The sequence below is a fragment of the Poecilia reticulata genome, chromosome 14 (assembly GCF_904066995.2).
Source record: "Poecilia reticulata chromosome 14, P_reticulata-male-v2, whole genome shotgun sequence".
In the NCBI taxonomy this organism is placed as follows: domain Eukaryota; kingdom Metazoa; phylum Chordata; class Actinopteri; order Cyprinodontiformes; family Poeciliidae; genus Poecilia; species Poecilia reticulata.
Window position 1 is genome coordinate 2,292,711 of NC_088843.1, and position 27,382 is coordinate 2,320,092.

Sequence of the window (27,382 nt, forward strand, 5' to 3'; positions counted from 1 at the left end):
AACCAGAAGGTCACAGGAGAACTAAAGCATCCAGGCCTCACCAAACACAGCTATGATTCAAAAACATGACAGAGCCTGGGACAAAGAGTCTCTGTCATGGTCATGGTGTACTGAGATAATGGGTTTAAAAATGCTGTAATGTTTCAAAAGCATAAAAAAATATAGTTCATGCTTATAGTTTAATTTTCATCTACATTTGTCCTCTTACATGTTTCTGATTTGGGCTACACTCACTGACTTCTTTTTTGCTTTTTTCAGTGACTTTGGTTGAAAATATTTACAGTGCAGTTTGACCAAGTACCCAAATATACCAGTTATGATGTTAAATTAAAATACACAGTGTTTTTAAACTACATACAAATCTGGATGCTTGTTACGTGGAAAGCTCCACCAGATGGAGCTGTTTTAAAATATGTGGAAGGAAAAAGCGAGTTTGCTGACCTGCAGCAGTGTGAAATGAGAAGTGATGAGAAACTAGATCAAGAAATGTAAGTGTTGAATCAAACATAAACGTGATTAGCTGTCCTGCCAATTTGACTAATTTCTTTTCTTTGAGTACAAAATCTAAATTTGAGTTTTTGAGCTATAGTATTGATGTGATATATAAATAACATACGCCTATGCATTTGTATTATGAAACAGCAGCGCGTTGTCCATTAATTAGTAGATAGATAAACACGTGTATAGCTGTCAAATACAGAGTTACAGGCATTAACGGGGACGGCTGCGTGCGCCAACCCGGATATGGAGTTTTTTTGCTCCATCTGTGCCACTCAGAGGACGGATAGAAGAACTACATTTCCATGACGCCACTGAAAGAGAGGGCGGTTGCGCAACAAGGTGGGGCTTCGTCTCAGTTTGAATCAACAAGTTGCCCAGACAGCTAGACACGCACAGTGAGACAGAGAACCTCATCAGCGTGTCCACCGCTGCAGCGGCAGGTGGTCACTGCGTGCCCCGGTTTGTAAGGCGGATTATTGGCATGTTTTCTCCTTAGACGTCGCAGATCCTCGGGAGTAAAATGGATGGAGCAGAATAACTTCTTGAAAAAGCACTCAGTTCTTTTTGCTTCTTTTTAAGAAGGCGAAAAGTGAAGACAACACTTTTTTGCGTATTGGCGTGCGTAATGCTCTCTGTGTAGAGAGCGTTGTCAACTAACGTATTCTTTGATTTATTCTTTTATCATTTACATTTTTATTTCATTCAAAAAACGTCACAGTGCTAGTTATGGCATTCGCAAAGTTTAGTAAAATCATCCTAAAGAAGAAGCTGAAGCAGTATGAGCACGTCAGCCGAGACGTGAACCCTAATGACATATGGGAGATAGTTGGAGAGCTGGGAGACGGCGCGTTTGGGAAGGTTTACAAGGTAAGACCATTTAAAACACCTGACTGCTATTACCTTTCTTCATAAGTGTTTTCTTTTTATATCCTATCAACCACGTTTTAAGTATAGCTTATAGTTTCAACAGAGAAAATGATGTGAGGTGTAGCAGTATTGATCACATTTATTTTTAAGTTGTTTGTGGGGTGTGGTGGACTACTCCCTGTCACATGTGAGATGTTTCACCCTCCAAACTTCTTTTCTTTTTGTAAATGGATAGTTATGTAAAGTATGTTGTTAGTCAGGTAGTCAGTCTCAGCTTTTAAGTCGCTCTATCCACATGAACAGTACCGATGCATCACTACGTCACAATATCATTTTAAAACTTTATTTATTTAAGCACTTTAATTGCACAAATAACGCTTGTACTATACAGATTCATTGCATACAGAGTGATATATTTTAAGTGTTTATATCCGTTTATTTTGATCAGTGTGGATAACAACTCGTTAAAGTTTAAGTAGAACATTGCATAAGATAAAAAAAAAAGTGTGAATGCATGGGAGAATGCTAATTTAATATTTTTCCAAGCATGTGGGCCACAAAAGCAAAAGGTGACTGTTGAAGAGCTGGTTTGTTCAGAGTGCTGCATAGTAGTGGAAGGTTGGGTGGAAGGAAAACATGTGGTACAGTCAGGTAGTTTTAGGGGAGTTTTGGGGGAGATTCAGAAAGACATGTCTTCATCTGTTGCATTATTTTCATCAGCCCACTCCTGTAGAGGCAAGAAATGTCAGCAGTGTCTTACTGTGCAAGGAAGAAAATGAGTGAAATCATTCCCAGTTGCCAAAAATCTTAGCAAATTTGACATTTTATTTTAAAATCAGTTTCAGTTTGAATGACAAGTAGAGAAGCACCAAATTCAAGTTGCTTGAGGTCTAGTGTGAAATTCAAAGTCAGTGATTTGGGGAGCCATCATCACTGCTGGTGTGTGTCCACTGTGCCAAGTTTAAGCTCTGCACTGCCTTACACCAGGCACTTTATCCTTCCTTCTGCTGACTAACCTCATGGATTCATTGATTAGACTTTTTTTCTGCAGGCACTTGGCACCAACCCACACTGCAAAAATTGTAAATACCTGCTTTAATGACCATGGTATCACTCTGCTTGACTGGCCAGCAAACTTGCCAAGTGCTAGCAGTGCAGATGAGTCGAAGGCTGCTTATTAAATCAACCTGGGTTTCCTGTAACACCTCAGCAAGGCCACAGGCTGTTTGGGTCTGTATCAACTGCAATCTTTAATTATGAAAACAAACAAATAAGTGCTTGAAGTGTATCACTGTGTTTTTAATCAGTTTGGGGCTTTTTTAATCTACCTACTGAAATGCATTACTTGTACTGGCACCTGTATTCATCCTGTCTACACTCAGTCTTTTCTGCGGCTCCACGGTACAAGTCAGCCTCACCGGACAGTGAAAGCCCTTTTCATTAGTTCTGTGCCGCCTTCCAGACCTCAGCAACTGGCAGAGTTTTGGCTTGGAAAACTTATTTAATCTTGACCTGCTGGCATGTCAGTTCGCCTCTGTGAAACGGGGCACAGGCCCTCTGTGTCTGCACAGCCCAGCGGAGCACAGTGAATGCCTTTGACACGGCGGAGGCTGTGTTGGAGGAATTCTGCAATGACTAGAAAAGGCACTTTTTGTAAGAAAGGAAACACTGCGTGGACATTCAGTTTTTGCTGGATCGGGCGTATGAATTGGAGAAGGTGTGAGGAAGTTAACTGTTCTAAAGTTGATCATTTTTATTAAAACCCTTTAGACACAAGAACTGGTTTTAGGGTGACTGAGAAAACTGATGACAAACCATTTTAAGACTTTAGAGTTCGGTGTAAAGCTAAGAGCAATTCTTCAGTTTTCAGTGCTAAAACTTACAAAAAGTTCACAAACCCACTCAAGGAAGAGTAAAGTACCACCCTGAAATCCAATCTCTCTTATATGTTTATCTTTCCCCATTCACATTACAATCCTATTCTTTGGCTTCTGTTTGCTATCATTCTGTGGGTTTCCAAGACAACATCTTCACACCTGCAGCTGTCAGAGGGTTAGGAGGCAGAGTCACCGAGCAGATGATGACCAGAGAAGGAAGTTGTGGGACTGTTGTCGTCTCAGGACTGATAACTTCCTGTTGCTGCTCCCAAATCTCAGAATTATCGGCTCATGTGTGGGAGGGAAGGTCTCAGTTGGTGAATTTTATGTTTTCCATTAAACACTGTGATGGAGGAAGACTGGGTGACAGGGCTGAGGACTGGTTTCCTCAGACTGTCGGGGGTGGAAGTTAGTTGTGAATGTGTGATGATGAAGGCAGAGATGTTTTCTGTGACTGAAACCAAGCAGACATGTTTAACAGCATAACGTGGTTGAGAGTACAGAGTCATCCTGACACAAGTTATTGTCACAGCTGGAAAAACAAGAGAGTTGAGGACAAATGAAGTAGTATCTTCAGGAACTTGTTTATCAGTTATCACAGAAGTATTTCTTAAAACGTAAGTGCAACTTCTGTTTTCTTTTCTTAGAATCACTATAATGTGTGTAGCTGAGTTCAGAGGTCAACAACAATATTTTCATATCTGAAGGCCTTTTTTTCTGCAGTCATTTCTGTTTTGCACAATATCTGTGTTTGGTTAAATATGAATAAAAGCTTTTGATTGTGTAAAGGTCTGCTCTGTCGATAGTAAATTGATTCTAATTTCCCAATAAGAGCAAAATTTTATTAAAGTTGACAATTTCCATGTGTTTATAACAAAAGATAATAATAATAAAAAACGCATATCATCAGAAAGAGCTCATAGTTGTAGTGAAGAGTGTAAAATCATTCTGGCTTTGGGACAGAAATATCTGTACAAATGAAACTATTGGTAGCTAAGAAAAGGTTATAATACATCTCATTATTCAAAATAAAAATACAGCCCATCTGACAATGAATTAAAACATGGCGTCAGGATTATTGCATGAAAATTAATCATGGGTATAAATAGCATCATGGTTTTATTTAAATGTGTTTAAGAAATATGCAGAAAGTGTTTCTACAGGCTGGAGGGCATTCACTGTTAGTTAACCCTGAGGTAAAAACTGAGTATGTATTAAATATTAACAAATTGGAAAACTGCCTAATATTAAGTATAATGAAACAGAAATTTCTATGCAGACCAAGCACTCAATGATGAGTAATATTTTTGAGAAATGTTGTTTCCAGTGTTGTCGAGCATAAACTTGTGATTACAATGATGATGATGGAGAAACAGAAATGAGTTAAATAGAAAAAAATGTTAATATGTTTAAAAAAAAAAGCAACTTTCCACAGTTTAAGAAATAGTTGCAACATTTAATACTTCAGTCTCTGAAATATTCCTGAGCATCTGAGAGTTTGCGTTCAAAATTTAGTGTCTTAATCTCTTAGTCAATTATCCCAAATGATTATTGGTAATTTCATTTAAAAGGGAATTACTAGCAAATCTTAACACGGTAATCATCAAAACCAATAATTATTTCAGCCATGTAGTTTAAGATCATTTCAAAATACAAATGACCAACGTAATATTTGAGAAAATGGATTCAAATCCCAATGAATGAATGATTCAATGCAACTTCTAAGTACCCTGATGCAGACGTTATGCTAGTTTTGATTCTTAATCATTTATATTGGGACCAGAGATAACGTAACTCTGTGTGTTGCACTGAGTGACATAATAAAATTTTGCTATCAATTCAAATACAAAGGCCAGACGTTTAGAGTTGTCACTGAAAATAAATTTTTAGTACCTTGGCAAAAGGTGTGATTAGCATGGCTAGCTTGCTTAGCCTCGCTAACTGGAAACATCAGTTTGTGTTCTTTATAGGAACACATAGACCCTCAGCTTAGCTGAGAGACTTTCAAAGGATTGCCGATATTTCCTGTTCTTATGTGATCCAAGACAACACTGAGAGTCCCCAAAAGGATAAAAATGAGGAACTTTGCTGCAGTAAGTTTCTGGTATTTCAATCAATCAATCAATCAATCAATTAATCAATCAATCAATCAATCAATCAATCAATAAAATTTTATTTGTATAGCACATTTCAGCAGCAAGGTATTTCAAAGTGCTTTACATAATTAAAATAAAAACGGCATGTGACATTGAATAAACAGTGAGAAAGAGATAAAAAAACAAACAAAAAAAAACATTAAAACCCCTTTAGGACTTCAGTTAAACGCAGTTTAACTGGGATTCTAACCCTCAGGGACTTTAGTCAAAAACACCGTTTGACAAGGACTCCAACCTCTAGGTGTTTAGTTGAACGCCATCAACTGGGACTCTAAACCCTGTAGAACTTTAGTTAAACGTCGTTTAACTGGGACGTTTTCCGGGGGGCTTTACATAAAAAGAAATTAAAAACATTCTTCCTATCCGCACGAGGAGTTACCCTTAAGGGGTCGCCTCAAAGTAAGGGGGCTCTAAGAGCCCTTACCTTTTGCCTTTAGTTGAAACTCTGTCAACTGGGACTCTAACCCTTTAGCCGTTAGTCAAATCTCTGTTTATCAAGGACTCTAACCTTTATAACTTTCTTCCTATCCGCACTGGTATTTGCTTAAGTCTCACTCCTTGCTTAGAAGTATCAACCTAAAATAAAAGTTAACATTCTATCAAAGAAAAAACTGTTTCAGTTCAAGAAACTTCTTCACACCTTTGACACTTTTGTGGACTTCATTTCTAAACACTTAAATGATATGGAAAATTTCCAACTGAGTCATTTTTCCTCTACAGCAACTTCTGCACCGACGGTTATCAATGCCAGTCTGACCTGGTGGTTCTTAGGTATGGTGTGTTCTCTTTGTCCAGCAATGTGGAAAGCTGTAGGTTAATGCAAAGGGAAACTGCAAAATGACCTTTACAAACTTAAATATCTTAAATAGAGTTGTGAAATAGAAGACCAACACTTCTGACCGCAGTACCTTCAGTCATTAGCATAATGATAGTACTTTGTTTCCACAGCTGAGCAACATTACTGAAGTTTGCCTTTATTTGTTGAAAAGTGATGGAAAGTCAACTACTATCCCCACTGTGGGTTGATGTCTGACTTACTTGGGATGTTTCTCTTTCTACCCTGTGCTTTTTGGAACACGTAGTTCTCACACCTAAGGGAACGTTTCCTTCTGAGTATGCTTTCTTGAGTTATTTTGTGTACTTATGTAAAAATTATATTTTTTCCAATTCTTTGATGCAATTATCACTTTTTCTTCCTCATACTTTCTGTTACTACACGAATGTTTATTTTGGTACCTTAATGTGTGAAGTAACGCCCTCCCCCACCCAACCCACCAACTTCCTGGTGCTTTTTCGCAACATTTACAGCTAAAATCAGGTTTAACCTGTTCACATAAGTAACACCAGCAGAATTACGCAGTGAACATCCTGTCTTATATATTTGACACATTGGAAATATTATCTGCATACTCAACAAATAAGATGGTAATAAGTCAGGCATGAAACAGAGGAGTTGTACTCTTCTTCTCACTAATTAATGAGCCACATGCCGCTGAGCACACTACCCTGCTGCTGCTGCTGTTGGTGAAACGTATCCATAGACACGCCTGCAGGATGTCAGGACGCGTTCTTGTCAAATTCCCACTGATCCTCTTGTTTGGAAGAGTAAGAACAGAGCGCGCCAAATCTGAGCTTTAACTGTGTTTCTACAAGCTGGCACTAAAAGTTAGACTCTATTAATTTAGATGAAAACACTCATCGCTTAAAAAAAACTCAGTTTTAAGACAAAAATGAAACTTGTATACCTCGTGTTAAAGTATATGTTGATGACAGGGATAAAACATCATGTGGCCATTGCTACAATAACAATACAGTCATGATTTTATTGCATTTCCCCTTTGTAAAAAATAAACCACTTTTAAAGATTGCTACAGAAGTTCAAACTGTGTGTTTTTTTTAAAAGGTGGCAAAATACACATCCCACTTCAGTTTGTTGTATTTGGGCCTGAAGAAGATCCACCTACCTCAGATACTGTGTTCGCAGTGCTAACCACACTAATCACAAATCATGAGCAAGAACAAACAGAATCTGTCAGCAGCATCGCCATTTTGTCTTTTCTTTGGAATAATAAAATAATTCTGTTTTCTCTCTTGCTGGAGATGAGCACCAGTCTATCACCAGCAACCCTCCCGACCCCACTAGGGACAAGGGTGTACAGAAAATGGATGAATGGATGGATGGATGGATGGGTGCTCCCTGTCAGCCATGCAAATATTATGTCAAAACCTCTTTTGACAGGAAGGCTAAAAAAAAAAAAACAAGTTTGCTGTTCTTGCATTTTTGGATGTTCCTTCTTTTTAAGAGGAATCTGTACTGGTAGCCCAATAATATTCCCAACACATCCAGTTGACCACAAAATCCACTAATGCATCTCTTGAATCATTATATACATCACTCTTATATTTTAAGAAGAGGAATGACATTTTCATTGCTATGATTGTTGGCTACACTTCAGATGTTTCAGTTTTGTCATGTGTATATTGCAGGGAACCTGGTCATCCTCAAGACATTATGTGGTTGTTAACTTTGGTAATCTTTCTGTTACAGACAGTACAACATAAACAACTTAAAAACATGGACATTTCCTGATGGATCTGCTGTAGAGTGAAAGAGAAACCGAACTGAGTGAGAGAAGTGGGGGGAGTCAGATTTCGACATCCTCTTTGTGAGAAGCTCAGAACATGGCAGTACCATTTAAGTGCTTGTGAGGGTCTTCATTTCTGTTTGAAAGTTTGGGCTTCCCTTGGTCTAATCTCAGTGGAGCAGCTGAACTTCTACAGACTGATAAGAACCAAGCTGTGTGGGTGGGGTGTCAACATGATGGGAGCCCCCCATCGGCCATGTGATCACATTATTAAGGTGCTTGAAAAACAACTTTCCATCTATGTCTGGTACTTTAATCATTTTGCTAGGAAGCTGTAGGTGTTAGACAGTTGGAGGATTAGCTCATATCAGCTTCAACGCAACTTGTTTTTGTTCCGACATATTTTTGCATTCTTTTCACCCCACGTTGTCGTCACGCCAGTTTCCTGTCAGATGGTTTGGCTGAATAATCTTGCTTTACCTGTCTGAGCTTGAGGCTTTGCTACACGCTCTAACTATGAGCTTGTAATTACTCCAGTGTTTCGCTCTTTACGTGGGCTGTGAGCAGGAAGTGTTGCTCATCTGTCATGAGATTTATGGTTTTAGAACCCCACGAAGTGATGACAGATTAAAATATGGCTGCAGTTTCCTTTAAGCTAGAGAACAAATCATCGTTTCCACGCTTTGCTGACCTGATTTTTTTTGTTCTTGTAAGTTGCTGCATTAAGGTTCACTGTGGGGCATTTCTCTACACCGATCAAAACTTTCACATCCTAAAGACAGATTGCTTCATTTCAGGGTGTGTTCTTTGGTGTAGGCCTGAGCCTAACAATGTGACATGCTTCACGCCCAGGATGCCTGTGAAAGCAAAAAATATGTGTTCAGATGTAGTCAGCAGCTTGACTAAGAGAGGAAGAAGAAATATGTGAAACCGTTTTTGTATACTTTAAGCAGTAACAGTGACATTTTCTCAAAGAGCCGTAGCAACAGGGCCGAGTGTGTTTCAGGTTGGGGTTAGTCGTGACATCAGGCATTAAGATTGTGTTTCCTCTTACATCTCAAGGTGAAAGTTAAGTGGCGGTTTGATTGACTTGAAGCAATATTTGTTTTCTGTAAAGTACTTCTTGAGTAAAACAACCTGTGTTTAATTCAAGTTTAGATATACAATACCCCTTTGACAAATAAATAAAAAAGCAAACACATTTTATATTTTAGCACAGCAGTACAACTTTTACAAAGGAACCATCATAAAAATCCATTTATTAATTTGATTGTGTTTATAGGAAAGATTGTATTTAATTAAAAACTGCTGGTGCCTTTAAAATTGTGAAGCCTAACAACTCCTATAAATAAATATCACTTTATTTATCGAAGTGATGTAAGTAACTTTACTTTTTAAAGTTGCTCTGTGTTGCTAGGAACTCTAATAATATTACTTATCAAAGACCAGTTTTTTCTTAGATGAGAATAAGCCGCGTTAAGTCAGGAAATGGCAACAAATGTATGGTTACTTGCCCACAGCTGCAGTCAGAGCAATGGTATCATAGCCTGACCACGTGAGTGTCTACTCAGTCTCCCCCTGCTTGGAAAAACCAGCGTTCATTTCGAAGTAAAGTGTGAAACTCAAAAGTAATCTGAGAAGTGAATGTAAGCAACGAAAACACCAACACATTGCTGGGTTCATGAACAAACACCAAGCTTTGGAAGAAGCCAAGTCTTCAGTTTTTGGGAGTCTTTTACATTTGCTGGCTTCGTTTTAGAACAAATATTAATTTTTAACATTTTCACAAATCTGTTTTAATTTACATGTTAACTCAGTTATTAAGTCCTGAGCTATACGAATGGTTTCTGCCTACAAGTGTCATTTACATGTGTGGATATTTGGTATATAGGGTATATTAAGTCAGGGCTGCACAGTGGCACAGTTGGTAGAGCTGTTGCCTTGCAGCAAGAAGGTTCTGGGTTCGATTCCCGGCCCCGGTCTTTCTGCATGGAGTTTGCATGTTCTCCCTGTGCATGGTGGGTTTTCTCCAGGTACTCCGGCTTCCTCCCACGGTCCAAAAACATGACTGTCAGGTTAATTGGCCTCTACAAATTGCCCCTAGGTGTGAGTGTGTGTGTGCATGGTTGTGTGTCTCTGTGTTGCCCTGCGACAGACTGGCGACCTGTCCAGGGTGACCCCGCCTCTCGCCCGGAACGTCAGCTGGAGAGGCACCGGGAACCCCCCCAACCCCACTGAGGGACAATGGTGTTAGAAAATGGATGGATGGATGGATGGTATATTAAGTCACTAAAGTGGTAGAACTCTTGTTGTGTGTATCAGACCAAAAATCTCACATTAACCAAAAATAATACAATTTCATGTGTTAGAGGTTTTTAGTTTGCCATGAAGTGAGTTTTAAAGATACATTTTTTTTCTACGAACTAGAACAAATTTTATTTGTGTTATTCAAGAAGTGCAGTGTGTTCTTGTTTTACTGCTGTCCTGCTCCACAGAGTCTGTTTCAAGAATCTTCTCTAAATACAAGCAGATAACTCACATTTGAAGAAGAATGCAGCAGAGGGACAGTTTTGGAAACGTTATCAGCCTGGAGTGTTTCCTGCTCCACTGGGACACGATGGTGGGAAAGCTTGCATGATGCTTACAGCCAAAATTTAACTTTTTGCACACTTATTGTAAAGTATTGTGGTTTCTTCTTTGCAGAAGTCATAAGGGGTTAAAACGGGCAGGAGTTTCTGAAAACTGTCAGCAGGTGATTGTCCAACCTGGAGAAAGCTGAAAATTAAAATGTTTATTTTATTTTATTATCTCTTTAATCTAGAGTGCTGAAGTTGCTGAAGGGACACTGAAGCATTACTACGAACATTAACTGATCACCTTCATTACAAAGCTGGAGAGATACAGAAAAATCTCATCCTGGACTTTGTATTCTTGTACAAATATGGCATTTGACACAGTTGTAACAGACTGAGACAAGTAGCTACCTCTTTAAATAAACAGGTTGTCTATATCCAGGTCAGTCATTTAACATTGTTACTCTTTTGAAAGCAAAGGCTTTACCTCTATGGATGCCTGGTGTCAGAGGTGATGAAGGCACTAAGCTGCATTCCTCCTTTCAAACATGTGGTGAGAGCCTCCAGAGGAGGGGCCGTTAACAGGTTTATAATGGGGCAAAGGTCTAACTTGCTCACGTTATTCGCCCTGAAGGAAGCTGTGTGTTTTGTTCAAAGCATAACTCAGCAAACAGACTGAAAATACACATCAGCATGAGGTATGCTTGTACAACCTAGAAGGGCCTGAACTTTGTGTTTTCTCTTTGTTGGCGTTTGGCCGTGTTGGGGTTTGATTTGTCTCTTTAGACGTTTATATGGACATTAGAAGGTTTATATGAGAAGCTGGTGGTTCAACTATGTTACTTTTGTACATTTTGGGTCAGGGATGTTTGATGCCTCAGCTGGAGGCTCATCCATCCATCTGCTTTCAACACCTCCTCAGTTTTTATCAATGACTCTGCTGACAGGCTCAGTGTTGTTTCTCAGCTTGATTCATTTAAAAGGATCATGCCTGACAAAGAGTGTAAACAGATGGCAGACATGGAGTGTGATGGTGGAGGCCTTTTGTATGAGTCTGAGCTGGTCATTAAATGCAGTACATTTGTCTGCTGACACATGGACCAGCATCACCTGCTTTTACAGCCAACCCTTTTCATTTCAGTGGGCAGGTAGTGAAAAGAGACGATTGCATTTAAATCATAACAACATTGAACAAAACTTTGCTGTGGGCTGATGTGCTGCAAAGGCATAAAATAAGAGGTTAGAATTTTAAAAGGAGTTCTTTCCCAAAAGTATAGAAACAGACATGGAGATGATCAGAAAACGGATGACTAACCTTTTAATTTAGGACGCAGAAGGCTTCAGTCCTTGATGCAATAAACGGCTGATCAGAAATCCGAATGATCCTTTTCTTTGTCTTTGAGTAATATAACTTGGAGCAAAAACTGATTTAAATTTTCTATGTTGTATATTGACATGATCCAGCACAATTTAACACAAGATGATGCCTAAAAGGATGCATGTTTAAGAAACACTTCTGTATGCAATTGTCTATGATCATGGTTAATCGCTTTCAAAATAATATTTAACCTTTAAGAAAGAAAGAGATGAGATCCACTTTCTGTAGAATTGACTTAAGGATTAAATGGCCTTATTGTTCCTGATTTATTGATGTTTCACTGCAGAAGAGAAGAGGAAACTGATTTTTGGCCCACAGCCAGCATCTAGAATCTCATTTCTCAACCAAAAGACGAACTCAACTGGCAGATAAGATCCTGAATGATTGGCATGTGGAGTTTTTAAAGGAGCATTTCACGTCCTTCTGCGAAACAAACTGCATTCTGCACATATTAAAACAGCAGCTCTCTGTTGCAAGACCATTGGTGTTAAACTGGTCTGCCTGCAGTCCAGACGTCTGAATCTCTAAAACATTTGGTGGTTTTTAGAGTAACTTTAAACAAACAACTAGAATTGTTGATCGACTCGGTTTAGCAAGTAAAGAAATTTAGAAAGGCCACAAATGATCTGATACCCAGACAAATCTTTTCTTATGGCAGTTTGCAAAAATCAACTTACAGTAAGTCAGTTAGATGAGAAAGAGAAACCATGGAAACTGGTTTCAAACAAAGCCAGAGATTGTTGTTGTAGGAGTGAAGAGTCTGTGGCTTTGAAACGGGACTGTTGTTTTCTCCTGGGATGCCTGCAAGCAGCTACAGCATACAGTCAGCTGGAGCTCTGCTCCCTCAGGGCTGTTCATCTTAAATAACTTGCCTCCATCCTTCTTCAGCAGTTCGGATTCTACAGTGCATGTCCTTTTTACTGCTCTGCCCTTAATGAACCAGCATCAAGTCACTTGTGTGTTGACGTCAGAAAGTCAGGAGGCGCCTTTTGAGATGCACTGAGGTGTTTAAGCGTTCCTTCCTCTCTCTGAGTGTTGCCACTTGCTAAGGTTCACATACAAACATGCATCTTTATATTTTATTCTCGAGTGGCCCGTTTGACGTCACACATTCCCCGGAGCTACCTAAACACAAGAGGTCGTGAATCTGCTTCCCAACCTCTTCGCTCCGACTGCCCTTCAGTCACCAGAAGGCCAGAGGCACATTCCTCAGGCTTGTTACCACTGAGATGTTAACATGTGTGCTGAGGTTCTTTTGAACATGTGTCAAGGAGTTGAGCAACAGTCTTCTCTGATTTGGGAATAAAAAGTTGTAAACTTCCATAAGTTAAAGGATCTTTGGTTTGTTAGTTCTGAAACTGTCCACTGAGCCTGGCAGCAGCTGAGCTCTGGACCTTCTTTTAACCGGATGGACATCAGCACTGTCTGGTCCTGCTGATATACCCCTGCAGTTTGCTTAGGCTCACTGCATAGACGCAGAGCTGCAGTATTAGCAGTGCAGTGAAAGTGTCACCATCTCTTTGTCTGCTGTTGAGGCCTGACCAACTGACTGACGGTTTGATGGTTGGACTGCCATCCTGTTGACTCACTCTGCGGGTTTCTCTCTGATGAGGAGGTGCTGAATGGCTTCTCTGGAACACTGGCTTACTACACTTTTGTGCACAACTTGTATGCACTCAAAGTCATGGCATAACATGAAGAGTGTGTGTCGCTGAGAGTCTGTTTGTTCAGATGTTTTCCCACAGACCCTGCGAAGCATGGAGGCTTTAAGCCACACCAGACTGTTTAGTCTGTGGAATTCCTCCATGTCTGTGGCTGGACATGTAGACCCAGAAACCTGCATTATTAAATTCTTACAGTTTCTGTCAACACCAATAAACATGCTGACAAATAGTTGAATTATTTTTTTGGCAGTGAAAAGAATAATGAACATATTTTTTTATAAAGCTCCATTGATGGGAAGTTATTTGTAAATTTTTGTTTGGAGTTCATCAAAGCTTTAACATTTCAGTTAATTCAGATTTTGCTTTTGAAAACCGGGTGAGAATTGTGTTTTAAATATCTTCTTCTAGCCTTTTTGGGACAAGTGGTCATTGTTATTTAAATTATGAGCAGAAGTGATGTCATTTTGTAAGAGAGCAGCTCCAGTTTTAAACAAATATGTTACTGAAGAGCTGACCAGCTTATGTACAAATTATCTCCAATTAATAGAGAATATAGATCCTTAGCGTAACCCAGAGATTTGTAAATGACTGACATTCCAAATCCATTGTGTTAAACGAGAAGTTGGAAGCCCAGAAGGAAAAACAAATCTCCTTCATTTTACTTAGTTTAGACTTTCTGTTACCTGCTGGTGCTGAAAATGATCCCATTCCTATTTTTCTGTTCCACATATTTCTTCTTTGGCTTTGTGATGGTGGTAGATGCCAACAACAAAGCTGCAGCTCTAAACATGGAGTTCCAACTGCAGAATCACAATAGGCCGTCTGTCCATAACATCCCATCAGCCTGCATTCACAACATACTGTCCTTCACATGATGCTCATCTCGGTTCATTCTGTATGTCTGAGTCACTGATTTATCTGCTTATGTTTACCAAGAACTACTGGTATGCTTTTTTTATCATTTCTTTCTTTTTATGGTTCCTGTCTCTGTGTTTCCTGGAGAAGTGTTCTGTGTCTTTAGATGATAATCCGCATTTTAATTGCCGTTTGGTGAAACTCGATTTATTCTTTCCTTTGGATGCCAGAGGAATCAGGAGCAGGTCAATGAGTTTGTTATTCTGTAAAAAGATCATAGTTCTGTTTGTTTTTCTTTTTCTTTTTGATATGTTGAAATATTGATAATGATACTATTCATTTGATTTTTGATATTTCATTCCTTTAATTTGGAACATAAACATATGTTCACTTTTAGTCACAGCCACACCCCGAAGCCTCCATAATTTGATGTTTTCTGTGGAAATGAAAGAAAAGTGACTCAATTGCAGACATCTGAAATTCTTGATCTCACATGATTAAGTGGAAGAAAACTTATAGTTGATTTTAAACAATAAGAACTGTAGCTGTAAGTGAATTGACTGAAGTGGAATAATTCTGCTTAAAAGGTCTGAAGTGACTTGTGCTCATTGAAATGAATGTTTTGTCTGTTTTTTGCAGGCCTGTAACAAGGAGACTGGAGTTCTGGCTGCAGCCAAAGTGATTGAGACAAAATGTGAGGAGGAGCTGGAGGACTACATGGTGGAGATTGACATCCTGGCTAAATGTGACCACCGCTACATCGTCAAGCTGCTCGATGCGTTTTACTATGACAACAAACTCTGGGTATGTTGATGTTTCATCTGTTTTATAATTGTCCTCCTCTGTGTATGATTATGAAGCAAATGGGATCCATTGTTTGCAAACGGCCCAATCGTGAGACGTGCCTCTATAGCAGTGCTCTGGAAAACAGGAGGATTATTCATGAAGTTGATCACGAGAACTTTTCTTACTCATTTTCTCTTGTATGCAAAAACTATTTGAAAAAATGTCGGATGCTTTAAATAATTCTTGAAAAAGCCCTCTATGCTGCTGATTGCAAAACTATTCCTATCACTCGTCTTTCTTTTTTTTTACATAAGTAAATCTGAAAAGCGTGTGACCTACTGGTGGAGTTAGAGTACTGTGTGTTCTTTTGCCTTTAGTGTAATTTAATAACTTTCTTTCATAATAACCATATTTTTAGAGTAGATGTGTAATAGTTGTCCTGTCAAAATATTCTCCCACTTTACATGTGGATCTCTGCAGCTCCTCCAGAGTAACCCTAGACCTCTTCTCTGATAAATCCTGTATCCAACTGACTTTTAAATTTTGGTGGGCAGCCATCACTTGTTAGGTTTGCAGAAATACCATAGTTTTTCATTTTCAGATGATTGATTGAAAACTGCTTCAGGAGATTTTCAAGGCCTTGGCTGCTTCTTGTTAACATACCCATACGTTAGAGTTCTGTCTGCTGGTCCTGAAGGTTTCAGTGTTCTCTAACAAATCTCTGAGGCCTTCACAGGACAGCCAAATTCATGCTGAGATTAAACATAGGTAGACTTTGTTGACTTATTAGGCAATTTCTGAAGTCAACTGGTTGCGCTGGATTGTAACTAGGGGAGTCAGATTACAGGTGCTGAATAGTTGCTGCACCATACTTCTAACTTTTGAGTTGTTGATCTTTCACATATAATCATGATCTCAAAGGAAGCTTTGTTTTTTTTCTGCTGCTCCACCTCACCTTAAGTCCATTTCTGTCTAAACACAATAAGAACAGTTCAAATTCTGATTTGGAGTTGCAGTCCGTCCCCAGGGTAACGTAATGTTTCCGAGATGACTCCACCCTCACCATGACGTTACTGCAAGAAAGATCAATTTCACTCGAGTGTTTTCTGCTCTTCAGTCTTCCCTCATCTCCACAGTCTCGTTGAGTCCAGATGAAACCGTTCTTGTAATCCTCCCGCTGGCCAAAGCAAACAATGGTGACCTCATGTTGGGACACAACCTTGCATTATCTGAGGAACTGCATTACAGGGTCAAGTCTAAAGATAGCAATGAGCAGAATTTCCTTTTTTGGAGGAACTAAATAAACAAAAAAAAATTTTTCTTAAAGCATTAAACATTTCACTAAACGCAGTAATGGTGTGATACTCACTGATGAGTTTTCATAGATGCAACACAAAATGGGTTGTGTGTGATTCTATATTCAGTGATATTATCATTTGAAGTTTTAAGTAAAATAAATGTTGAGATGCGTTCCCATGTGGATGACAGAGAACCCAGGTCTTTGTGTCCACATAATTGATATTAAACTTTCAGATTATCTCCTTTAATAAAGCTGCATGGTGGATTCTGCCCTGCAGTTGCTATATCTCAGTGCCTGAGACGCCATGGAGGCTCATTTCAACCCAACCTTACATCTGCAGCAACGCAGAACACAAAAACCTTTTCAGCTCACACAGCGCCCTATTTTGCAACCCTTATAATTATTTGCACTGTTGCATAATTATTATTATGGCTGCTGCTGTGTTTTTAATTCAGATGTTCTGCACATTCTGATGCAGAACATCTGAATATGGGTCATACAGACCTGCATCCATCCTGATGTCGGTCGTTGGAGCTGTCAGCAGATGAACCATCATTACATTTTAAGATCAAAATTCCCACATGTAAATATGTTCTGTGTCTGGATGACCTGATTTTCATAATTTATTGTAGTTTATAACTAGAACAGAAGTGGTGGAATTTACAGTAGTTTCCTTTTGGAGGCACGTTTACTGCACAATAAATGACAGTATTTTTAAAGGAACTTTGCGAGATAAAACATTTCTGTTTCACAGCAGATTCACAGTAATGACAAAGTTGTTACAAACATACGCTGGAATAATTTCTGAATACTGAAGAAAACAATCAAAAACTTTTAGGTCAACTTTCAAAACCACACAAATGAGACGTGTTTCAATGCTGACCCGGATGTTAGACACGACCTGAGCCGTACCTCTACATACAGCTGCACTAAGTTTTGGTCATAGCTGAAATTCCAGAGTATTGAACGTAAACCCTCCCCATCAGACAGTTTATACTGCTGTCGGATATACAAACATCCCCTTTTTGTTGCATTTAAACCACACACTTCCTGTGGGTTGGTGTGTCTGCATTAGAGTTACAGCTTTTGCTTCACTTGTTTCTAAGTTGTTTTCAGACAAAACACGACATAGCATTGCTAATTTAGTAAAAGTCTGACAACTTATTATAATCTGTGAAAATGTTCATTTTGAGTTGAGGCCTTAGTAACTGCAGCTGGGTGTGCTGGGCAGGGTACACTGCTGGACTTTAATCTGGACCCACCCGTTCTGCTTTCCACCTCGTATGAGAAGGTCGAGAGAAAGGAGGAGGAGAAAAAGCAGTTTGTTCTACCTCAGGAAACAATCTGATCTTGAAGCAAGCGAAGTGGCGTTCCCCAACAGTGTGAGAAAAAGAAGGCCTTTAACATGGTGCTGACATCAGCAGAAGAACGAACAGAGAGAGAGAGAGGAGGATGGAGGTGAAGAGCAGGGCAGAGAAGAGAACAACGGCAGAACCACAAACAAGATCTCATCAGTTAACTCACTGATGACACCAAAACAAATTCAGCCTTTTGCTGCCTGAGTGAGATTGTTCAGCGTAAACCACATGCTGTGTAAAAAGGTCAAAATTACAAAGATGCAGTCTGAAGACAATCAAAACCAAATAAAAGTTTTATTAAGCCTCCATCAGTCCTCATTGTTTAAATTGTCTCCAGAGTTTTGCTTTAATTTTGAAACTCTAAAGATCTGTCCCTCCGTTGATGTTTTAACAAACTCTAGGATGGAAACAGTTTAGTTTATCTTGTGGTCACTTTTACCGCAGACTATTCTCATCTGCTGTAAGATGAAGTCCAGCCTCACAGCCTAACCCTGTTGGTTTCAAGCCTTTTCAGAAATGTTTTAATAGATACTTTTACAATGCAAAAGTTGTCAATACTTCCTTACGGTCTTGTTAAAAATTGCTTCCATATAATCTGTTACTACAGAAAGAGCTGTTGTACCAAATGCCAATTCTCAAGATTGAAATTGTGATTTGCACCCTGTAGGTCAAAGGTCAGTCTCTGCCCTGAGTGAAGGAGTTAATTAACTTTGTGTATTAGTAATGTTTAGATGGAGGGACTGGGGCCCTGCTTGCCCTCATGTGATGCTGCTCTGGTCTGGCATGATGAAGAAAAACCTAGTCAAACAGAAAACCTCCTTGGTTTATCACTCTGTCTGTGTTCTGACCCCAACCTGAGGTTATGAGATATGGATCTAAGCAGGAAGATTCGTATCTCAGAATCAAGGACACAAAAGGCTGAAGTCGGCTCCCTCTGCAGGAAGACTAGGCTCAGTTTCAGATATTTGGTGAGGAGGTCTAAACAGCTTCTTTGTTTTGAAATGAGTCATTACTGAGTTGGTTTGGCATTTGATCAGGATGCTTCCTGGCATCTTTGCGTGGAGGTTTTCTGGGTGCGTTTCCATCCAGGAGGCAACACTAAGGCACAACCAGAACCTGCCTGGAAAAGCCTGGGGTGGTAAAATGAGCTGGAGAATGTCGTTGGGGAGAGGGATGTCTAGGTTTCCCTCCTGGACCTGCTATCTTCATGACCCAGTCTCCAAAGGTAGAAGAACATGGACTGATGAATAAGAATCACAGGTTGCATGTAGGCTGCAGCCAGGCTGGATGCTGATCCCCCCGTTCTGCTCTTCCTTCCCTGCCCAACCATAACCTCTCATGTGAATCTCGTCACTTTGCCGTTTAGATGCAATGTTAGTAGCTCAGTTTGAATTCTATAAAAACACATTCTGTCTTCTGTCAGGAACAACATCACCAGTCTGACTTAGATGGGTTGTCTGTTACTCAAATATCTCCATAATAATTCCCTACTGACTTGTTTAATGCACTAAATAATCAGCTTGTTTTTAAGTTCCAAAAATGTTAGACATTTGAGTTTGAGCAAAAAAAGTGAGTAGAAGTAGGTTTTCAGCAGGATGCATGTTTACCCTTCTACTCAAAAATGGCAAGTTATTTTAAGAAATTCCCAAATTAGAAATATGCATATAAGGAAAATATTAAATCCTTAAAGTTGGTTTAGTTAGCTGCCATGTAAAGAAGAAACGGAGTTACTGAGTGTCTGCATTGCAATTTGGCACTTTATTTTTTATTTGTTTTATCTTAGAAGGTCTCAGAACAAATTGGTGGCTCCAGTTTATGCACTTTTAGAAACATTTAGCTCCAGACCTCTTGAGAAGACACGGTTCACTGAACAGTTTCAGCGCTGCAGCAAAGGATTACTTTGTTACTGTGGGTTTCTGGACTTACTCTGTGCTGTGTTGTCATCTTTTTTTTATTCTTGATTGCAAGTTTTAAAGAAGGTCTTTGTCGCTGAATGGCCTTTTATGTTCCTTTCACCTCAGAGAAAATTAGGTGGGAAATCACTGTGCAGCTGCTAAGTGGTGAAATTGTGGACAATACAGAGTCAGCAAAGTCTGCTCTTTCTATTTTACTGCTCTAAATGTCTGTAAGCCTGCAGACATGCCTTAAAACATAAACGATAAAAACTAAAGAGGAAATGGCTTTAGCGGAAATTCTACTAACTTTTAGTGTAAATCTAATGACTTGTTGCAAGTCGCAGATTATCATCAACTAAAAAATGAATCCTGCATATTAATATTTAATCCTGATTCATACAGTTAACATTTTTCATACAGTCCCCCGATTGCTCAACTTTAGGTTTTCCTTTGTATCTCAGAGAAAGATTTAGTTGCTGTTCCACCCACAGTGGGTATGCTTTGGAAGCAGCTTGACCAGTCGGGGCACATTCTTGTCCAGAGAGCAGCACGTCACCCTGAATTCCTCTGGGTGGGGACGACCAAAACAAAAATTATATGTAGCAATGTTTGTTCCTGCTACTTGCATTGAAGGAACAGAAGATTTAAAGCTTGGGTGGTATGGCAAGCTAAGAATTTAAATCTTTTCTACCACAGTTGTTCTCATGCTTTTTATAACTTTGATTGTGTCGCATGCTTTCACTTCCTCACAAACACAAAAGGTTTAAAGGATAGATCCATTGGTACAGCATCTTAATGACACAATGTAAATATTAATTTCATTTCATTTACAAGTTAACACTTCAAAATTTGAGGTTGAGAGAATAAACATGTCTAAAACTTTAGAGGTAACTGGAATCCAGGAAAAGTTCATCTTTCCTAGTTCACCATCATTCAACTCATTACAGTTCATATAATTCACCTTGTGAATTAATAATGTCAAAACTTTCTCTGAAGTTCCACTGAAGGTGGTTCAAGATGAAATGATGGGAATCCAAAGACCCATTAGACTGGAACCTTCACATACATTTATACATTATTATTATGTATTTACAAAAAACATTTAGTATTTAACCTTTTTGTAATACAGAGGAGCTTTCTTTTAAAACACATGTATCTTAGTGTAGTTTGTCACATAAAAGCATTTCTACCAGTTGCTGTGTTTGACTACCTGTAAATTTGTTTTTGGACGTGACCAGGGTGAACAGCGAAGTTTCTGGGTCCAGTATCTGGTTTTGGTGTATCTCTGCGTACTTTTTGTTGCTTTTATTAGGCTTGGCTGAAACGCCACTCCTTGTGCCACACTGATGCTTTGACAGTGTTGCCATAGCAGGTAGGGACACTGTAATTATATGAGGATGAGATCACATCACAGGTATGTTTCATATTTACCTAGGCTTGATCTCTGGACACTGGAAATCAAAGTATCAGTTATATTCTATACTTACACACCGACAGGTACATATATGATAGACATACTTTGCAAAAACAATATTAGTTTGTTTGCTTGTTGCTATTTGGTTAAAACATGAGCTTCTTATAAAAACCTTCATCACATACTTCACTCTAAATGCAACAACACAGCTGTAAAATTAATCCAAAGTGTTTCATAATTTAGATTTTGCCCCTAAATGATAACATTTCTAAAGTACATTTGAAAAAAAAAAACTGCTGCTAAGCTTAGCATAAAATGACAAAAATAAAACAAATGAAATCAATGTAGTGATTAAAGAATTGAAATGAAACAATAAGGAAAGTTGCATTAAAGCAGTGAAGCATACCACCATTACACATCAGTCGTAAAAAACCAATTCAAACTACGCCGAAGCAAAAGCCGCATGTAGCGCTGGAGGAGGTCAGACAAACAGGCCTGAACTAATTCATGTCTATGTTTTTGTATTCAACTTTAATTCCCTGTTTGAGTGTCCTGACATATTCTCAAACTGTAAACAATTTTCCTGGGATGATCCCATAGATGGGTCACCTCAGGGGTGTCTGGATTTCCTCTGTCCTATTAGTTTTGCGGTATGAAATCTGTTTGCGTGCATCTATTCAAACTTCATCTCTTCTCTCACAGATCATGATTGAATTCTGCGCTGGAGGTGCTGTGGATGCTAACATGCTAGGTAAACCCTCTGTTCTTTTTATGGCTTTCTCACCTGTGCTGATCTCAGTAGAAATGTTTTATTGTAGCTACTCTTCATGTTTATCCTTGTAATAATAATGTTTAAATTAATCTCTGGCTCTGCATAGCTCAACACAGTCGAACTTATTGGGGGTCCTTGAGTGTGGGAAACCCCCCAGTGTGCAGCTCTGTGAGGCTAACCAAACACAGACAAAGCAGAATAAAGTCTGTGGGCCTCCACGTCTTTATGTGTGACGTCTTTATTTTTTTTTCTAATCTGGCATTACTTATCCAGCAACGCCATCTGATCTGAAATCACAGGTTTACCTTGTGATGTTTTCTCCCATGGTAGTCACACAGTAGCTCAGTCCTCAAGACTTGGTTCAATCATGATACTTCGCAGGCTACATACACACTATGAAGGTCTCCCTGCAGGTCTAAAAGCTGCTTCCTTTTATTTTTACTTCTGGTCTTTGCTCTATAGTGAAGCTGTGCATCTCTTCTCCTCCTTTGCTGTTTGTCAGAGTTGGATCGTGGACTAACTGAGCCACAGATCAGGGTGGTCTGTCGGCAGATGTTAGAGGCTCTAAACTACCTCCACCATATGAAGATCATCCACAGAGACCTGAAGGCTGGCAATGTCCTCCTCACCCTGGAAGGGGATATCAAACTGGGTAAGAGTTGGATCGCACCTCATTTGTCTAAACATTTGTCTTGTCCTGCATGGCTTCTGGCAAACGGCACATAACATAAATAAAGCTCAGATTTGTGGAGTGCCATCCTGTTGTGATTCTCCCACCTGAGCTGTGGATCCCTGCAGCTCCTTCAGAGTTATCTGGGCCTCTCGGCTGCTTCTTTGTTCATATTATGTTGTTATACCATCAGATAAAATCCTAATGAAATACATTGAAGTTTGTTTTGTAACATGGCAAAGATGTCAAAAGTTTATTTTTATATTAATAGTTTATTTAGAAAAAGATTCTATTTTTGCTGTATTTTATGCTGAACACTTGCAAAGTTACACAAGTGTGACAGGAATTCCTACAGAAACCCCAAATTCTTGCTACACAAGGACTATTATCTTCAGATTCCCGCCCTCCACACACACACACACACACACCCACGCAGACACGCATACACACGCACACACACACACACACATGCTACGCTGCAGTCCCTGCACCGCTACTGCAGCACTGCCAGCCAATCATAAGTGAGCATTGTGTGGGAAAACTGCATTCTGAGAATGTTGCATTTTTTCCTATATTGACTCTTTGAAGAGTTCTTCACATTCTCCACATCGCGCAGCAGAGGTTGTTGACCCAACCCAAAGGCCAGTGTGTTTTGGATTAAAACATGGTTTTCCAGAAAAGAACAAAATGCTGCATCAAAAAGCTGTACGAGTTCAGGAGGTCAGCATTTGCATCCAACTTCACAACAAAAATATTTGCTGTTTTAAAATCCAGGATTTATTTTTGCAGGGCTGAGTGAAGACATGGAGCTGTGAGGGCTGCTAATGCAAGTCATTTCCTTGTGGAACCAGCTTTAGTATTGGTTTTGTTTAGATTTTTTAAAATCTTACCAGTGAATCATTTTGTCAGTCGTGCTGGTCTCACTGAGCCGGACTCGGTGCCCAACATTCCTCCCCAGCGCAGCCACAGTTGGAGTTAATCACTGGGAGTTGCCTCTGCAGGCTCATTATGTCATGACATGGACTCATTTACAGTCTCCATACTTATCTAACTACATGTTAATTCAAACAAGCCAGCAATTAAGAGTCTCTGAGGTCGGCTGAGTGCATCAAAATGTTCCAGTGAAGCACAACATTAAACTTCTGCAGCAGATCTCAAGGTTTTAAATGGCTTTGGTAAAAGTCTTCATCAGTAATTGATTTGCATCTATAGTCACTTGCAAAAATACTTATACCTGTTGAAACTATTCATGTTTTGTAACAACCACCACCTTTGTTGGATTTGATTGAGATTTTATTTGATAGATTATGAAGGATTGTATGTCGGAATCATGTTTACATCAATCAATCCCTGTGATATGAATGAAAATATATATTTTCTCTATTTTAAAAACAAAAGGAACACATCCAGTAGTATTGTTGATCTACGAAACGGAGTGAAAAAGCAGCACTTCAGAATATTAGTTTGGCAGGAAGGGACATGGCTCTTTAAACTGCACTGTGTAAAATGCAGTGAGCTTTTTCAGTCCCAATAATAGAACATGTAAGTAATTAAAGGAGAAACCCTGTTGTGCAGACTCTAAAGGCCTCTGCCAAACATTTCTGTTCTGACTGTGCCACATTCTTGTGAACAAACTCAAAAAAATGGAAGAAAAGCAGCAATAATCAGAGAACATAGTAGCCCTGTAATCTTAGGGTTTTTCAGGGAATTGGGGTGGCTTTGTATGGAAAACAGACTATAAATTCAATCATTTGGCTTTTCCCTCTCCTCCAAGGATTTCATGACAGCTTTAGATTTACTATTTCTCTGTAGCTATGCTCACTTGTTCCTTCATTCTTCTCTTTTTGCAGCGGATTTTGGCGTCTCTGCAAAAAATACAAAAACGTTACAGAGGAGAGATTCTTTCATTGGGACGCCATACTGGTAAGACAGTCGGCATCTTGACAGGGCAGGAAAACTCTGAATATCAAATATCATTTGAGAAGCTTGTGTGCTCTTGTTTCATACATTATGTTAAATGCTTTGCAAATGTGTTACAACTTATTTCTTTAAAACAGCCTCTTCTAACAAAGTTCCACAAATCTGAAAGAAAGATGTTCAAGAGAAATTCTTTATTCCTGGAAGTATAATAGCATAAATTTCACCATTTCTTAAAAAAAAGAGAAAACAAATATTTGAAAAGAATTACTGGCACTAAAATTATAACACCTCAAAAAAAATTCCTCTGAAATGTAGCTGATGATTTAATCTTTTAATTTCATCAAAGTGACTAAGACATTTGTGTTTATGGTCCAGATGTGTGTTGATGTTCTTGTAGCTTCTCTCCATCCACATTTTAAACAACCAGCTCATAAAATTCAGGGTTCATCTGGCAACCAGCAACGGCAAAACAGAAAAAAATGATAGTAAATCTCCATAGATTTACATTTTTGGGTTTATTATCCTCATTAAAACCTGTTTGATCGTTTTGTTGCTCTCTTCAGCAGGAGATGCATGTACTGAAAAGTGTATTGCGTTGTACTTACACAGTGCATGCAAATGTTTGAGGTACACAAGAAAGCATAAATAAATAGTTTGTCAATAATCATTTTTATGTCTGGAATAATTTTTGGTTGACAACAAATGGCAAAAAAAAAAAAAAAAAAAAGCTTAGAGGCATCATGACCTCATCTCAGCAGTTCACTTTGAGCTGCTGTAGTTCTCTGTTTGAGAACCAGGATCAGTTTCTGTATGAACCTTGTTCTACGGTGTGATCCTCTAGGCGAATATTTGTTGCAGCTGTTGATCAGTGACTAGTGCAGGTTATGATTCATTGATGGCGGCTGATAAGAGAACCGACGCGGTTCATAGTAAGACGTAGTTGAAATTCATGTTGTACAGTGGTGCTGTTATAAACTGAAATGATAGTTTTGGTTCCTACTTTGTCTAAGAAGAGAAACGTTTCACTCTTCAGTTTTATTTACTTTGTTCTCTGTCATAAAAGCCACAGATAATTCACTTATAAATGAAGTTTAATCAAATCTGCTGCTCGGTTGCAGAATTGCTTCTTTTTTTGCCAAGTAGAATTATGTTTTTAGACATTCATGCGCTATGAAAGGAAACCAGTGATGAATGTTTGATTTGCTTGCTCCAGGATGGCTCCAGAGGTGGTGATGTGTGAGACGATGAAGGACGCTCCTTACGACTACAAGGCCGACATCTGGTCTCTTGGAATCACGTTGATCGAGCTCGCACAAATCGAACCCCCTCACCATGAGCTCAACCCAATGAGGGTCCTGCTGAAGGTCGCCAAGTCAGAACCCCCAACCCTGGACCAGCCTAGTAAATGGTAATGATGGCAAATGTGGAAAGCCTGAATATAAAACCTCTAAATTGTTTTAATCTAACAGTGCAAAGTAAGTAAACAGCCTGGAACATAAGAGCTTCCTGTTTGTTTTCATTTGGAAATCTCTGAAATCTCCACCTACAGTCTCTTTATGAAAGTACAACAACAAGAGAGGCCAAGCCGTATCTATCCCTATCAGCTTTACGAGTCTTAATGTTCTGTTGTAGCTAAATTTATTGTGGTTATCAGTGACGAGTTGCTGAGTCATCATGCCTGGTGGATATCTGTGACGGGATGATTCGCTTGGATCAACATCATGCAACTTCTGCATATTTTTATTGTGTTGCAACCACATTTCTTCTGCCATCCATCTCCCCTCTTCTTACTAACCGAAGCTGTTTTTATGCATTTGCTCCAGGTCGAGGGATTTTAATGACTTCTTGAGGAAATCTTTGGATAAGAACCCAGAGTGTCGCCCCAGTGCAGCACAGCTGTTGGAGGTAAGGAGCAATAAAGTGTGCAAAGTTACAATCTGTGCAAGGTTACACTTACCGGTAAGCACATGACATAACTTTACCCTTGTTCTTTTCTTATCCTAGTTGAACAGAGTCAAGTTGAGTAATATAAATGAAATGATCCAAATATACATGAATAAACTGATGATTGTTTCTTTTTTTCTGACTGAACAAAGATGCACTAATAAATGTTGCAGTTATAAAGAAAAATTTGTTTTTAGGGCATCTGTTTATCAGCTGTGCCAACAAATATGTCTGCTTAAAAATAGAGTATTAATACTATTTATGTACTAAAAATGGTTGTACTAATTTTAAGATTATAAATCTTCACAAAATAAATTATTTGTAGTGACTGGCAACTCAAATAAAAGTGCCTATATTAATAATTAGAAAGGGTTGGAAATGTTTTTTCTATGAAACAAACTCAGATTCTCTCTGTTAGTCAAAGTTCCTCTTTTCAAAATTGTAAGCCGAGAAAATCAGAGAAACAGAAAGATGGGTGTGGGTTAAAGGAGGAGGAGTAGCATCTGTTGAGATTCGTTCCCCTCCCCAGCTGGACCCCACAGCTGAGGAGGGGAATGCCAGCTATTTACAGGCCCACTCTGAGCCAGCAGCAGGGCAGGACCACCTTCTCTACGTCAATTAGTGGGAGGAAGAGATGAAAAATCCAAGACCCAGGCCCGACGGGAATTCTGTCTGTTCTCCTGCAAGGGGAAAGAGACGGGTGTGGTGCAGCTCTTTGGTCCGCTGCTGGAAGTTTTAGATGTTTATCATGCCTGCTGCTCCCAACGCTGCTAGATGCTTACACGGTGGAGGTGGTGTTGTCCGGTGATGTCACCTCGTTGGGAATTACCGTAGTTTAAGACAAGTTTTAGGTTTCGCTCTCCAGTT

At 39.2% G+C, this 27,382-nt stretch overlaps 1 protein-coding gene across 1 annotated transcript in view; it reads left to right on the top strand.

The window, feature by feature from the left end:
- The first annotated feature begins 880 nt into the window (after positions 1-880).
- Positions 881-27,382, top strand: part of stk10 (serine/threonine kinase 10) — a 39,927-nt gene continuing 13,425 nt past the window's right edge. The window contains exons 1-7 of the mRNA XM_081615303.1: positions 881-1,368; positions 15,096-15,260; positions 21,912-21,960; positions 22,484-22,633; positions 24,502-24,574; positions 25,785-25,979; positions 26,395-26,476. Coding sequence (XP_081471429.1) covers positions 1,228-1,368; positions 15,096-15,260; positions 21,912-21,960; positions 22,484-22,633; positions 24,502-24,574; positions 25,785-25,979; positions 26,395-26,476 — 855 coding nt within the window. The 5' untranslated portion in view covers positions 881-1,227. The remainder of the gene's footprint in view (positions 1,369-15,095; positions 15,261-21,911; positions 21,961-22,483; positions 22,634-24,501; positions 24,575-25,784; positions 25,980-26,394; positions 26,477-27,382) is intronic.